The 16,120-nt window shown below is 48.4% G+C and overlaps 1 protein-coding gene across 3 annotated transcripts in view; it reads right to left on the bottom strand.

Moving 5' to 3' along the window:
* NCKAP1L (NCK associated protein 1 like) overlaps window positions 1-16,120 on the bottom strand; it is a 374,626-nt gene that overhangs the window by 161,233 nt on the left and 197,273 nt on the right. For all 3 annotated transcript variants that reach the window (XM_068267280.1, XM_068267278.1, XM_068267281.1), the window contains exon 16: window positions 1,525-1,670. In XM_068267280.1, the coding sequence (XP_068123381.1) occupies window positions 1,525-1,670 (146 nt within the window). The remainder of the gene's footprint in view (window positions 1-1,524; window positions 1,671-16,120) is intronic.

Raw genomic sequence — 16,120 nt, 5'->3', positions numbered from 1 at the left:
AGTCTTATAGTCCAAAAAATACAGTAATAGCCTCCATTAGGGACACTGTGGCTGCAGGTTTTTTTACATCCAAAAAGGGTAAGCAAACTGAAATAATGTTTGTGATTTTTCTATTTAACTTGACAGTGAAGCTGCATAAAGCCACATGGCAGTGTCTGAAAACTGCACCATACATGTACATGGGTGCACAGGGCCAGCACCTCCATAGAGGCAAAAGTGCAATTGCCCAAGAGTCTGTAGGGACCCCACAAGGTGTCTCCCTGCTCATGGTAACTGCAGTGTCTTAGGCAGAGTAGTATCTCACCTGTCCCAATGGGCGCGCTACTCTGTCAGTCCATTGCCCCATCTCCGCAGGGGTGCCTCTCCTCCGTGTCCCACCAGCAAATTTTCACATAATAACATGCTGCTGGGCCACAGAGGAGAGGCACCCCTGTGAGGGTGCAACCGGGGAGTACATGAAGCCACGGCCTGACAGGGGAGCATGACCACCGGGACAGATGAGACTCTATTCAGCTGAAGACATTGCATGGGCCCAGAGAAGCACAGTTAAGTTGGGGTTTGATCAGGGGGTGGGATGGCAGCTGGCTCAGGGGCCCTGAGGGGAAATTTTACTGCAACAGAGGGACCCTAATGCCACTTTTTGGTCAGATAAGGGGTCTGTCAGAGTGGCCCCAGTTTAATTTTGCCCGGGGGGGGCTGGCATGGTTGCTAGAATCGGCCCTGTGGGTGCATAGCATACATGCTCAGTCCTGCTTACCTGTCCAGGGAAATTTGGTCTTCCTACCAAAAAGGAGGCAGATAAATGGTGACATTACTTGTTATGGGGGAATGGGGGAATATGGGCCTGCTCCTGTTATATGACCCTGACTTAATGTGTAGTGGGAGGGAAACAGAGAAATTAGGCCCCGTCAATGTTTCTCTGGGGTGGAGCCTCATGTAATTATGAACATGAATAGACAAGCAGATAGAATTACGAAAGGATGGGGTGGAGTTTGATAAGCTATAAAGTGGATCTGGCCACAACGTCTCAGGAGGTGTTATTTTCCCTTTCCTGGTTCAGAACAACATGACCGGTGTGAGGGAGAACTTAAGTGCCTTTATTCAACAAACATAATAAATGTCAATAATAAAAGTATATCATTCTAACCCTCCATATAAAAACAAGATACAAAGTTGTGTCTGGAATATAAAGTAATATTAGCCCTAAAAAGAAGGGCAAGTTACTGCAAATGGATGACTAACTGCTAAAAGCTTACAATCAGCCCTAATTACGCTGTAATGCAAACAAATAAAGCTGGGATTCACTCATGCACTGTGTATAGTTCTGTCCCAGTCCTGTCCTGTCAATTTTCATCAGTTTGCACCAGTTTTGTATCATTTTTCTATGGCTGCTGATCCTGTCTGTTAAAACTGATAGAAAACTGATGCAAAACTGATGCAAGCTGGCAGGACAGGACTGGAACTGTACACATTTTATGTGTGAACCCAGCCTTACACCAGTTTGTATCATAATGTTATACTAACCAGAAGATGGAGAGGTCAGAAGTTTCAGTAATTATATTTTCCACAGAGTCCAGCATCCAGGTGTGGAACATGATCAGATTCATAATTTTACCCAGATCCATATTGTCCCTCAGAGGCAGGGCAGCTTTTCCTACACTGGTATATGCCTACAACAAATACAAATTGGATTAGACCATTAATAATGCAGTTTAAGTGTTATTAGTATATGATTATCCTCAGTCCTTACTGATGTAATATATTATGTCAGTGACATATACAAAATATAAATAGATATTCCCATATTTCTGTAAAGGTTTTCATTTACAGTATGCAGAGGATGGTATATATATATATATATATATATATATATATATATATATATATATATATATATATATACACTTTAATTGGACATCTGTTTAGATTGTAGAAGTCACTTTAACTGTTCAATAGAGTAACTAAAATGTTCACAACTTAGAGGATACATGTAAAAAAATACACATTGTTCTTCTAATGTATCATCTAATAAAGTCTAAATATTTTTAATCTATATATATAATAGAGTCAGTGCCTCAACCTTCAAGCAAGAAGAAGAAGTAGCGCCCTGCCCCCAGGGCGTGCCTCAACCTTCAAGCAAGAAGAAGTACTTTCCATGAGAAAATGTATGCGTGCTCAAACACCAAGTTTATTCCTAGCAAGTCTGGCTTTGCAAATCTGGCCTAATTGGCTATTCATGAGGCAATGCTCATGCAAAAATGCATTTGCTTTCGCATGCCAAACTAGGCAGGGTCAAAAAACCAATACCGCAAAGCAGTCGCCCTGCGGGAAAGGGTGACCCTGCATAGTTTTTTGACCCTGCTTAGTTTGGCATGTAAAAGTAAATGCATATTTGCATGAGCATTGCCTCATCATGAATAGTAAATTAGGCCAGATTTGGAAAGCCAGACTTGCTAGGGTTAAACTTGGTGTTTGAGCACGCATACATTTTCTCATGGAAAGCCTACTTCTTCTTTTTGCTTCAGGCCTGGAACCTACTACAAAATGCTATCGCTAATCGCAATCGCTAGCGTTTTGTATGAGCAGCTTGTTAAGCGATTTCATGAGAGTTTTAGGGAGCGATTTTAGAAAGTGTAATCAATTTGCCAGCGGTTGTGTGGCGATTAGCGATTAGCGGTTTAAATTCTGATTGGTCCTTTCAATTATTTTTAATTTTGTTACAGTGGACATTAACTTTAAAACGCTAGCAAAATCGCTCAGTGCAAGTTTTGATGAGCGATTACGCCAGTGATTACATACTTGACATTGAAGCGCAAACGCTAACAAAATGCTGCATGTCCTGCGTTTGCGATTTTGCTAATTGCAATCGCTTCTGTGGAATTTGCACCATCCATTTACATTGGCAGAGCATTTAGGGAAATCGCTAGCGATTTCTCACACTCTCCAAGGGCCCTTTTCCATTACGGCGTTTGCGATGGCTGAATCGCAAAACCGCAAACCGCTAGTGATTTTTCAAATCGCTACAGTTTGCTTTTAACATAGGAATCGCAGTAGGTCATTTCCACTACCGCGATTCGTTTTTGACCTGATCGCGATCGCGCGGCGGAGCGATTATTGCCGCGATTTTGCTATGCAGTGCATAACATAGCAAAATCGCGATTGCAAACGTCGGGAAATCGCCGGTCATTTTTTACCTTTTGCAATTCAGCAATCGTTAGCGTTCAGCGCGAACGCTAGCGACTGCTAGTGGGAAAGGGCCCTAAACGCTCAAAAAATCGCTCTAGTGGGTTCCAGCCCTCAAGGTTGAGGCACGTACTCTATTAGATAGATAGATACGGCATATGCTACGACGCGGGTCGGCTAGTACATTTAAAAAAAAAAAAGTTGTTCTCAACCTACAATGCATGGGGCTGCATAAGCAATTCTGTGAATGGATCCTAATTCAAAATAAAAATCGTCAAATTGAAAATTTTACTTACCTGCATATTTCCTTAAAAAGGGACTGAAAATCTTAACATTTAAAACACATACAAATAAGAAGTTCATTTCTTCCTGAGTAAAATGAGACATAAATTACTTCTCTCCTATGTTGCTGGCATTTACAGTAGGTAGTAGAAATCTGACATTACCGACAGGTTTTGGGCTAGTCCATCTCTCCATAGGGGATTCTCAGCATCCATCTCTCCATAGGGGATTCTCAGCATGGCCTTTATTCTTTATAAAGACACTCCCTGAAAAAGGTTTATACACTGATGCTGGCCAGCCTCCCTGCTCACTGTACACTTTAGCAGTTGGACGGAGCAACTGCCATTCACGTACAAGTGCATTTTGGAAATAAAGAAATCCCTGTGAAACCCCCCCCCCCATGAGGCGATAGGCTAGTCCAAAACCTGTCGCTTCTGTCAGATTTCTACTACTTACTGTAAGTGATAGCAACTAGAGTTGGGCCGAACGGTTCGCCTGCGAACGGTTCCATGCGAACTTCAGTGGTTCGCATTCGCGTCCCGCAGGCGAACCTTTGCGGAAGTTCGGTTCGCCCCATAATGCACATGGAGGGTCAACTTTGACCCTCTACATCACAGTCAGCAGGCCCAGTGTAGCCAATTAGGCTACACTAGCCCCTGGAGCCCCACCCCCCCTTATATAAGGCAGGCAGCGGCGGCCATTACGGTCACTCGTGTGCTGCCTGCGTTAGTGAGAGTAGGGTGAGCTGCTGCAGACTGTCTCTCAGGGAAAGATTAGTTAGGCTTAACTTGTTCCTGTCTGGCTGCATACCTGTTCTGTGAACCCACCACTGCATACCTGTGCTGTGAACCCACCACTGCATACCTGTGCTGTGAACCCACCACTGCATACCTGTGCTGTGAACCCACCACTGCATACCTGTGCTGTGAACCCACCACTGCATACCTGTGCTGTGAACCCACCACTGCATACCTGTGCTGTGAACCCACCACTGCATACCTGTTCAGTGAACCTGCCACTGCATACCTGTTCTGTTCAGTGGACCCGCCACTGTATACCTGTTCATTGAACCCACCACTGCATACCTGTGCTGTGAACCCACCACTGCATACCTGTTCTGTGAACCCACCACTGCATACCTGTTTAGTGAACCCGCCACTGCATACCTGTTCTGTTCAGTGGACCCGCCACTGTATACCTGTTCAGTGAACCCGCCACTGCATACCTGTTCTGTTTAGTGAACCCGCCACTGTATACCTGTTCTGTTTAGTGAACCCGCCACTGCATACCTGTTCTGTTCAGTGGACCCGCCACTGTATACCTGTTCAGTGAACCCGCCACTGCATACCTGTTGTGTTCAGTGAACCTGCCACTGCATACCTGTTCTGTGAACCCGCCACTGTATACCTGTTCTGTTTAGTGAACCCGCCACTGTATACCTGTTCTGTTTAGTGAACCCGCCACTGCATACCTGTTCTGTTCAGTGGACCCGCCACTGTATACCTGTTCAGTGAACCCGCCACTGCATACCTGTTGTGTTCAGTGAACCCGCCACTGTATACCTGTTCTGTTTAGTGAACCCGCCACTGCATACCTGTTCTGTTCAGTGGACCCGCCACTGTATACCTGTTCAGTGAACCCGCCACTGCATACCTGTTGTGTTCAGTGAACCTGCCACTGCATACCTGTTCTGTGAACCCGCCACTGTATACCTGTTCTGTTTAGTGAACCCGCCACTGTATACCTTTTCTGTTTAGTGAACCTGCCACTGCATACCTGTTCTGTTCAGTGGACCCGCCACTGTATACCTGTTCAGTGAACCCGCCACTGCATACCTGTTGTGTTCAGTGAACCTGCCACTGCATACCTGTTCTGTGAACCCGCCACTGTATACCTGTTCTGTTTAGTGAACCCGCCACTGTATACCTGTTCTGTTTAGTGAACCCGCCACTGCATACCTGTTCTGTTCAGTGGACCCGCCACTGTATACCTGTTCAGTGAACCCGCCACTGCATACCTGTTGTGTTCAGTGAACCTGCCACTGCATACCTGTTCTGTGAACCCGCCACTGTATACCTGTTCTGTTTAGTGAACCCGCCACTGTATACCTGTTCTGTTTAGTGAACCCGCCACTGCATACCTGTTCTGTTCAGTGGACCCGTCACTGTATACCTGTTCAGTGAACCCGCCACTGCATACCTGTTGTGTTCAGTGAACCTGCCACTGCATACCTGTTCTGTGAACCCGCCACTGTATACCTGTTCTGTTTAGTGAACCCACCGCATCAGTGCGCATACCTGTGCAGTTAAGTGAACCCACCTACCTACGTGAGTGCACGCAGTGTGATTTACCACTCCGTGCATACCCGATATGGACAAAACAGGTAGAGGAAGAGGTAGTGGCAGAGCCAGAGGAAGGCCACCCGGCAGGTCTGCGCGAGGTCGTGTAAATGTAATTTCGTGTGGACCTGGCCCACAGTACAGTGCTCGGAAGAAGGCACGTCCCATCACCTCCCAAGATTGTCAGGACGTGGTTGAGTATTTAGCGACACAGAACACCTCATCTTGCTCAGCCACCAGCGCTACTACTAGCACCACTTCCGCTGCATTTGACACTTCGCAAGAATTATTTAGTGTTGAAATCACTGATGCACAGCCATTGTTGTTACAGCCAGATGAATTTTCACCAGCTAATATGTCTGAGTTACGCGGCAACACTATGGATGTAACGTGTCAGGAGGATGAAGGACCTACTGATGGTGCAAGTTTGGATTTGTCTGAGGCAAGCGAAGCTGGGCAGGATGACTACGATGATGACGGTAATAGGGATCCTCTGTATGTTCCCAATAGAGGAGATGAAGAGGGGGACAGTTCAGAGGGGGAGTCAGAGAGTAGTAGGAGGAGAGAAGTTGCTGAAAGAAGCTGGGGCAGCTCTTCGTCAGAAACAGCTGGTGGCAGAGTCCGGCACCATGTATCGCCACCTATGTACAGCCAGCCAACTTGCCCTTCAGCATCAGCTGCTGAGGTCCCCATAGTGCCCACATCCCAGGGTGGCTCAGCGGTGTGGAAATTTTTTAATGTGTGTGCCTCAGATCGGACCAAAGCCATCTGTTCGCTCTGCCAACAAAAATTGAGCCGTGGAAAGGCCAACACTCACGTAGGGACAAGTGCCTTACGAAGGCACCTGGAGAAAAGGCACAAACAGCAATGGGATGGCCACCTGAGCAAAAGCAGCAGCAGCACACAAAAGCAAAGCCACCCTCCTTCTCCTCTTCCTCCTCCATCAGGTGCATTATCTGCTTCTGCCACTTTCTCCCTTCCACCTTCACAGGCACCCTCCTCCACTCCGCCTCTGCCCTTGAGCGGTTCCTGCTCCTCTGCCCACAGCAGCAGTCAGGTGTCCGTGAAGGAAATGTTTGAGCGGAAGAAGCCAATTTCGGCCAGTCACCCCCTTGCCCGGCGTCTGACAGCTGGCGTGGCGGAACTGTTAGCTCGGCAGCTGTTACCATACCGGCTGGTGGACTCTGAGGCCTTCCGTAAATTTGTGGCCATCGGAACACCGCAGTGGAAGATGCCAGGCCGCACTTATTTTTCGAGAAAGGCCATACCCCAACTGCACCGTGAAGTTGAGAGGCAAGTGGTGTCATCTCTTGCGAAGAGCGTTGGGTCAAGGGTACACCTGACCACGGATGCCTGGTCTGCCAAGCACAGGCAGGGCCGCTACATTACCTACACAGCCCATTGGGTGAACCTGGTGGTGAACGATGGCAAGCAGGGCGCAGCGGACCAAATTGTGACACCTCCACGGCTTGCAGGCAGGCCTCCTGCCACCTCCTCTCCTCCTGCTACATGCTCTTCGCTGTCCTCCTCCTCCTTGGCTGAGTGGCAGTTCTCCTCTCCAGCTACACAGCCCCAGCTCCGCAGGGCCTATGCTGCATGCCAGGTACGACGCTGTCACGCCATCTTAGACATGTCTTGTCTCAAAGCGGAGAGTCACACTGGAGCAGCTCTCCTGGCTGCTCTTAAGAAACAGGTGGATGAGCGGCTGACCCCGCACCACCTGGAGATAGGCAACGTGGTGTGCGACAACGGCAGCAATCTGCTTGCCGCTTTGCATATGGGGAAGCTGACACACATACCCTGCATGGCACATGTCATGAATCTAGTGGTTCAAAGATTTGTGGCAAAGTACCCTGGCTTAGCGAATGTCCTGAAGCAGGCCAGGAAGTTCCGTGGGCATTTGAGGCGGTCTTACACAGCCATGGCACGCTTTGCGGAAATTCAGCGCAAAAACAACATGCCGGTGAGACGCCTCATTTGCGATAGCCCGACTCGCTGGAACTCGACCCTGCTCATGTTCTCCCGCCTGCTAGAACAGAAGAAAGCCGTGACCCACTACCTCTACAACTACAGTAGAATGAAACAGTCTGGGAAGATGGGGATGTTCTGGCCCGACAACTGGACACTGATGGAAAATGCATGCAGGCTCATGCGGCCGTTTGAGGAGGTGACCAACCTGGTGAGCCGCAGTGAGGGCACCATCAGCGACTTAATTCCCTACGCTTACTTCTTGGAGCGTGCTGTGCGTAGAGTGGCGGATGAAGCTGTGAATGAGCGTGACCAGGAACCGTTACGGCAGGAACAGGCATGGGACCAATTTTCATCAGACCCAGCTGTTTCCTCAACACCTGCGGCAGCACAGAGGGGGGAGGAGGAGGAAGAAGAGAAGTCGTGTGCAGAAGACGAGTCAGACTCAGAGGATGATGAGCAAGGTGTTTCTTTGGGGGAGGAGGAGGAGGAGGGGACAGCGGCAGGAGAACAACCTCAGCAGGCATCGCAAGGGGCTTGTGCTGCTCAACCTTCCCGTGGTATTGTTCGCGGCTGGGGGGAGGAGGTTGACTTACCTGACGTCACTGAGGAAGAGCAAGAGGAGATGGAGGGTACTGGATCCGACTTTGTGCAGATGTCGTCTTTTATGCTGTCCTGCCTGTTGAGGGACCCCCGTATAAAAAACCTCAAGGGGAATGAGCTGTACTGGGTGGCCACACTACTAGACCCTCGGTACAGGCACAAAGTGGCGGACCTGTTACCAACTCACCGGAAGGTGGAAAGGATGCAGCACATGCAGAGCCAGCTGTCAACTATGCTTTATAATGCCTTTAAGGGTGATGTGACGGCACAACGCCAGCAAGGTACCACTGCCACTAATCCTCCTCCCGTGTCCACGCAGTCAAAGACAGGACGCTCCAGCGATCTCATGGTGATCAGTGCTGCTCGGATACCCCTTTTCAAAATCCGAATCCGATTCGGATCCGGATACCCCGCTATCCGATCCGGGTCGGATATCCGAATTCAAAATTTTCCTATCCGAATCCGATTCGGATATCCGACCCCAGTATCCGACCGGATTCGGATATCCGGATTGAAAACCGGAAGTGGCCTTTAAATTGCTTTAAAAAGGTTTGTAAGGGTCAATTAGGCATGTAGCATCATTCTTTTTCAAAGGGGAACACTAATTGATGATGTGGGGACTTAAAATCCCCCCCCCCACAAAAAAAGGCTGTCAAAGGGCCAAGTGCAAAGTGCCAAATGCAAAGGGCCAAGTTCAAAGGGCCAAGTGTCAAGTGCAAAGGGCCAAGTGCAAAGGGCCAAGTGTCAAGTGCAAAGGGCCAAGTGCAAAGGGCCAAGTGTCAAGTGCAAAGGGCCAAGTGCAAAGGGCCAAGTGTCAAGTGCAAAGGGCCAAGTGCAAAGTGCCAAATGCAAAGGGCCAAGTTCAAAGGGCCAAGTGTCAAGTGCAAAGGGCCAAGTGCAAAGGGCCAAGTGTCAAGTGCAAAGGGCCAAGTGCAAAGTGCCAAATGCAAAGGGCCAAGTTCAAAGGGCCAAGTGTCAAGTGCAAAGGGCCAAGTGCAAAGGGCCAAGTGTCAAGTGCAAAGGGCCAAGTGCAAAGTGCCAAATGTAAAGGGCCAAGTTCAAAGGGCCAAGTGTCAAGTGCAAAGTGCCAAGTGCAAAGGGCCAAGTGTCAAGTGCAAAGGGCCAAGTGCAAAGTGCCAAATGCAAAGGGCCAAGTTCAAAGGGCCAAGTGTCAAGTGCAAAGGGCCAAGTGCAAAGGGCCAAGTGTCAAGTGCAAAGGGCCAAGTGCAAAGTGCCAAATGCAAAGGGCCAAGTTTAAAGGGCCAAGTGTCAAGTGCAAAGGGCCAAGTGCCTAATGCAAAGGGCCAAGTTCAAAGGGCCAAGTGTCAAGTGCAAAGGGCCAAGTGCCTAATGCAAAGTGCCAAGTTTAAAGGGCCAAGTGTCAAGTGCAAAGGGCCAAGTGCCTAATGCAAAGGGCCAAGTTCAAAGGGCCAAGTGTCAAGTGCAAAGGGCCAAGTGCCAAATGCAAAGTGCCAAGGGCAAAGTGCCATGTGCCATGTGCAAAGTGCAAAAATGTGCAAAGTGCAAACACGTGCAAACGCATGCAAAAATGTGCAAACACGCGCAAACACATGCAAAAATGTGCAAACACATGCAAAAATGTACAAACACGCGCAAACATGCAAAAATGTGCAAACACATGCAAAAATGTGCAAAGTGCAAACACGTGCAAACACATGCAAAAATGTGCAAACACACGCAAACACATGCAAAAATGTGCAAACACATGCAAAAATGTGCAAACACGTGCAAACACGTGCAAAAATGTGCAAAGTGCAAACACGTGCAAACACGTTCAAAGTGCCATGTGCAAAGTGGTTTGCACGTGTGCACATTTTTGCACGTGTTTTCACGTGTTTGCACATTTTTGCAGTTTGCACGTGTTTGCACTTTGCACGTGTTTGCACTGTGCATGTGTTTGCACGTGGCACTTTGCACGTGTTTGCTCGTGGCAGGGAGGCAGCACCTGGCCTGGTGTGTGTATAACACACACACAATCACATAGCAGGCAGCTGCAGCAGCACTGCAGCACACACTCTTAATGTCACATTTATGACATCAATCAAGCAAATGAATGATTTAACTATACTGTAGTGATAGTGAAGTGGTTAATCACTGAACAGCTTAGGTTTATAACTATGTACAGCCCTTTGTAGGGCACCAGCAATGAAGCAGGAGCATGTCTCTCAGGAAGCATTCAGCAAGCCAGGACGATCTGTCTCATCATGGCAGCCCTCCTTATTATACCAGGGGGGCTGGCCAGTGTTCCTTTCTGTGATTGGGAGCCAGGGTTTAGGCTGGGAGGCCTCTGATTGGCTTAATGAGGTCAGGTGGGGCTGGCCAGGGTTCCCCTCTGTGATTGGTTTCTGGTGCTTCTGCTGGGAGCCCTCTGATTGGCTCCCATGACGTCTGGACCTCATGCCGTGTTTCACTGGTCCAGATATCCGCGGATATCCGTACTATCCGCGGATATCCGTATAGCCCAGCCAACTATCCGCAGATAGCTATCCGGATACTGGACCAGCTATCCGGAATCCGGATCCGATCGGATAGGCCTAAAAAAGTCGGATATCCGAGTCTATTCGGATATCCGGTATCCTGTTGAGCAGCACTGATGGTGATGTCGGACATGCGGGACGTTCTTTAGTCCAACGCCTCGCCGTAGCCCTTCCGGATCCACCCTCCACCAACGCCTGGAACGGCAGGTAGCCGACTACCTGGCCTTAAGTGTGGATGTAGACACTGCTGTGAACAGCGATGAGGAACCCTTGAACTACTGGGTGCGCAGGCTTGACCTGTGGCCAGAACTGTCCCAATTTGCCATCCAACTTCTCTCCTGCCCTGCCGCAAGCGTCCTGTCAGAAAGGACCTTCAGCGCAGCTGGAGGCATTGTCACAGAGAAGAGAAGTCGCCTAAGTCACAAAAGTGTTAAGTACCTCACCTTTATCAAAATGAATGAGGCATGGATCCCAGAGGGCTGCTGCCCGCCCCAAGACTAAGTCAGTCCCCGCACACACAGCATCTCTGCCTGCACGCCGTGTGACTGGCTGCCTGGCCTGCCCCAAGAAGACTAAGTCGCTCCCAGTCCCTCCACACAGCATGTCTGCCTGCAGGCCGCTTGACTACCTTCTCCGCCACCACCAACAGGGTCCGGGACTCCAGGCGGATAGCTGAATTTTTTAGGCCGCTGCTAGCAGCGGCCGCTGTAATAATTTTTCTGGTGCGTGTACTTGACTGCCTAATTTTTCTGGCCGCACTGCGGGCAGCTGCAACAACAAAAGAAAAGGCATGTACATGCGCCCATTCCCCTTCGTGATCATTACCTTGCCGTGGTGAAGGGGCTTGCGTATCACAATGAAGCAATGACCGGCGCCTAGATGAGTGTCTCGACGGGCACACCCACGATAATAAGGTCGTTGCCTCATTGTGGTCAGACCAAATTTGATCAGCTGGACAGTCACTGTTCTGTCATTCAGCTACATCAGCCAGGCGACCATATGGGCTGTAAAGCCACCAAAACCTGCACTCTCGCCATGGTGCGCACCAGTCCAGCACGGCCGTCACTACACAAACAGCTGTTTGCGCTGCGTTACACGGTGAGTTTGGTGTGTCAGTGTGAAGCAGTACCTTAATTACACTACCTGATTGATGTATACACATGCAAGATGTTTGAAAGCACTTTAGGCCTGTCATTTAGCATTCAATGTGATTTCTGCCCTTAAAACGCTGCTTTGCGTCAAATCCAGATTTTTCCCGGGGACTTTTGGCATGTATCCCACTCCGCCATGCCCCCCTCCAGGTGTTAGACCCCTTGAAACATCTTTTCCATCACTTTTGTGGCCAGCATAATTATTTTTTTTTTTCAAAGTTCGCATCCCCATTGAAGTCTATTGCGGTTCGCGAACTTTAACGCGAACCGAACCTTCCGCGGAAGTTCGCGAACCAGGTTCGCGAACCTAAAATCGGAGGTTCGGCCCAACTCTAATAGCAACATAGGAGAAAAGTAATTTATGACTCATTTTACTCTGGAAGAAACGTACTCCTTATTTGTATATGTTTACATATATTTTAAATTGTAAGATTTTTGCGGCAGAGGTCCTTTAAGGGACCATTTCTTTGCGGTAAAAGTATGCAATTTTCCACATCCACGATTGTGCGTTTGAGATTTTGTAATTCGTTTTGCTAAAATTTGTGCCCGTTTTTCCTATGCACTTGTATGTGAAAGTTTCCTTTGTTATGTTTCCATGAATATCAATAAAACTAATTTAAACAGGAAATGATCTGCTTAGCAAAAGGATCAACAGCAGGGATTTGCCTATTTGCTTGCATAGCATCAGGTTAAGTACACGCATGTGATGATTGTCACCCCTCAGGAATCGTAAAATGACAAATTGGAGACTGATGCTGTACAGATGCATCACTAGCCTTCAGGCTAGCAATGCATGATGTACCTGGGGAGGGGGGAGGGAGCGTATTGATGACAATGAGCACAAGATAGAGTGGGCAGGAGGAGCGAAAAATAACCTTGAGATTGGGCATGCTCAGGTGTAGGGGGTCATGAAAGATCCAACATGTTGCATCATTGAGCGACGTCGGTCAAAAATGTACATACACTAGAAAGGTGAATGATCCTTAGTTAAAGCAGCCATTATCAGCTGTTCGGCCAACTTTTATCTAATGTGTGTACATACCTTCAGTAACTGAACAATGTGCTGTCATTACTAGTGGCTCAATTACGTCAGCATTGCTTATCTGGCGATAGTGCAGTGTACTGCTCTGCTCAGGGGCGTAGAAATAGGGGGTGCAGAGGTGGTGACCGCATTGGGGAACTTGTGCCAGAGGGGCCCCGAAGGGCCCTCCCTCAACTACAGTATTAGCTCTCTATTGGTCAAGTGCTCATAATAATCACTTGTATAGATAATTTGAATAGTGGTAATCATTAACAAGCTGCTCCCCATCCACTTCTTGCACCTCTGACACTGTAGTTGCCATTGACAGGTTTTTGTGCGCCGTATCAATTGTTATGTATAGAGTGCTTTGGGGGCCCCACTGTAAAACTTACATCAGGGCCCACAGCTCCTTAGCTATGCCACTGGCTCTGCTGCTAGTGGATTTATACCTATGGATCCAGTCATGGTAATTATTATATGTACTTCAATCTAGAAAAAAAGATGAGTGAGCATGATGCCTGGTACAGATTGTAGGGGAAGAAATTTGGCCTTTTGGTTTTGAGAACCAATATTAACTATCATTATCATTTTCATGTATGTAAAAAAAAAAAAAACCAGGCACATTGCTATCTTCATCAGGGCATGTTTTCAAACTTGCTTAGCAAGGGAAGAAAGCATTGTACAGATATGGTATATTGTGGAGGATCATACATCCGTAATGACTGGCATTCTTCATCTGAGTAATACTAATGTGTGGTTTCATTTATGTTTCCATTACAAGCACCCAGCGTGTTTCCTGTTTCAGTAAAAGCCTGATGATCTTTGCCAATATTACAGCGAAGCTGTTTCATTTCAGAGGCACACATTGTTTATTTATATTTCCTCTTAACAACAGGCTATTAAAACAAATTAGTAAAGTTATTTGTCAGAAGGTGCAGTTAGTCAAATGTTATTTGCTGTCACTGCCATCTAGTGGTGGTAAGCAGCAGCACAGTAACCCGTTATGCAGTATTGTACTTTCTCGGAAGTAGCACAAGTAAAAACCTGGAAATACCTTCTGCTCTAATAAGGCAATAATAACCATGTATTTTTCGGATTATAAGACGCTCCTGATCATAAAACGCACTTAGGTTTAGAGGGGGAAAAAATATATATATTAAACTTGGTGCATCCATGGTGAAGGGGCATCTTGAGGAATATGCCCTCTTTGTACCTCAGTCATATCCCCTTGTACCTCTTGTGCAGTGATAAGCAAAACTGACAATATTCTTTTTGCCTTATTTTCACTAAAATAAGTACATTTTTTTGTTTCGACAAGCGAAAATTTGCTTGAATATTTTAGCTTTGTTTCCGCCTAATATTTGCAGACTTTCGAAGTTAATAGCAAAGGCCTCTTACCAGCTAGAATCACCAACTTTGCAAAGTATGATAAGGAGAAAAGTGGGTACAGGAGAATTTTTTTTTTCCAAAAAGACCTTATAGTTTTGGAGAAAAGCGATTTTAAATATATGATAGGAACAAAGTATACGTTTAAATGTGTTGAATGACAGATAATGTAGAACCTAATGGTAGTGTAAATGTACATGTAGCAAAAGAAAGAGCATTGAATTTCATGATGGTGTGTCCAAACGCAGTGCCTACGGACGCCCTGGAAACCCTGTGGAAGTGGCAACATTTTGGCCAGGTATTGCTATACAGCCGCAATAAGGCTGTATCAGGATCCCTGGCAACTTTACCTAATTTTTTTAAACATATTTTTTGCTCAGAGTGTGGGAAATAAAAAAAAAATATGTGGGGTTCCCCCTCCCAAGCCTCTTTAACCCCTTGTCCCCTATGCAGGCTGGGATAGCCAGGATGTGGAGCCCCGGCTGTATGTGGCTTCGCACCCTGAGCTATACCAGCCCGCATGGTTCATGGCAGGGGCGTAGGAATAGGCCCTGCAGCCCCTGCGCCCGCGGGGGGGCCCGGCCCCCCCCCCCCTGGGGCCTGCTCGGGGCCGTTTTGTGGGTGCTGGAGGGGTGGCAGCATGAGGGGAAAGCCTTGCCCACAGTCGGCGGGGAGAGGGGTAGTTCCCCCCTCTCCCTCACCTCGGGGCTCTCCCCTCTGCGCTCCCCTCCAGCTCGTAAGTGTCTGTGGGGCTGTGGTGGGCAGCGAGCGGCGGGCAGATACATACCTGCTTCCGTGCGTTTCATCGGAGACTTCTCCCTCTAGCGGCTGACGTCACTTCCGGAAGTGACGTCAGCCGCTAGAGGGAGAAGTCTCCGATGGAACGCACGGAAGCAGGTATGTATCTGCCCGCCGCTCGCTGCCCACCACAGCCCCACAGACACTTACGAGCTGGAGGGGAGCGCAGAGGGGAGAGCCCCGAGGTGAGGGAGAGGGGGGAACTACCCCTCTCCCCGCCGACTGTGGGCAAGGCTTTCCCCTCTTGCTGCCACCCCTCCAGCACCCACAAAACGGCCGCGAGCGGGCCCCGAAGGGGGGGGGGCGCTCAGAAAATCTGCAGGGGGGCCCGGTGGGGCCTAGTTACGCCCCTGGTTCATGGTATGGGGGGTTTTGAGGGAGAGGGGCGGCTAAGCCTCCCCCTCTACCCTGGGGACTTGTCCAATCCATGAACAAAGGGTTCTTCCCCACCTCCAGTAAGCATTAGGCGAAAACTCAAAACATTTTGTGAATTTACATGGAAAAATCTCAAAAGCGAAAACACAAAAATGTAAGTGTATTTTCTCGAAAAAAATCTTGAAAATGGCAAAATGTTGAAAATTTGCAAGAAACACTACTCTTGAATCTCCTTGTGTCTTCCTCTGTCCCCCTTGTGTCCTCCTGTGTCCCCCATGTGTCCGGCTCTGTCCTCCTTGTGTCCGACTCTATGCCCCTTTGTGTCCCCCTTGTGTCCTCCTCTATGCCCCTTTGTGTCCCCCTTGTGTCCTCCTCTATGCCCATTTGTGTCCCCGTGTCCTCAGTTTGTCCTCCTGTGTCCTCCTCTACGTGGGCACAGTACAGGGAGTCCCCGATATTGCGGCGGGTTGGAGGTTCGTATTGGCAGGCATTCACACGTCAGGAACTCCCTGTATT

This window comes from Hyperolius riggenbachi, chromosome 2 (genome assembly GCF_040937935.1).
Source record: "Hyperolius riggenbachi isolate aHypRig1 chromosome 2, aHypRig1.pri, whole genome shotgun sequence".
NCBI lineage: Eukaryota > Metazoa > Chordata > Amphibia > Anura > Hyperoliidae > Hyperolius > Hyperolius riggenbachi.
Note: the sequence above shows the minus strand (reverse complement) of the source record. Positions and strands in the feature narration are given on the sequence as shown.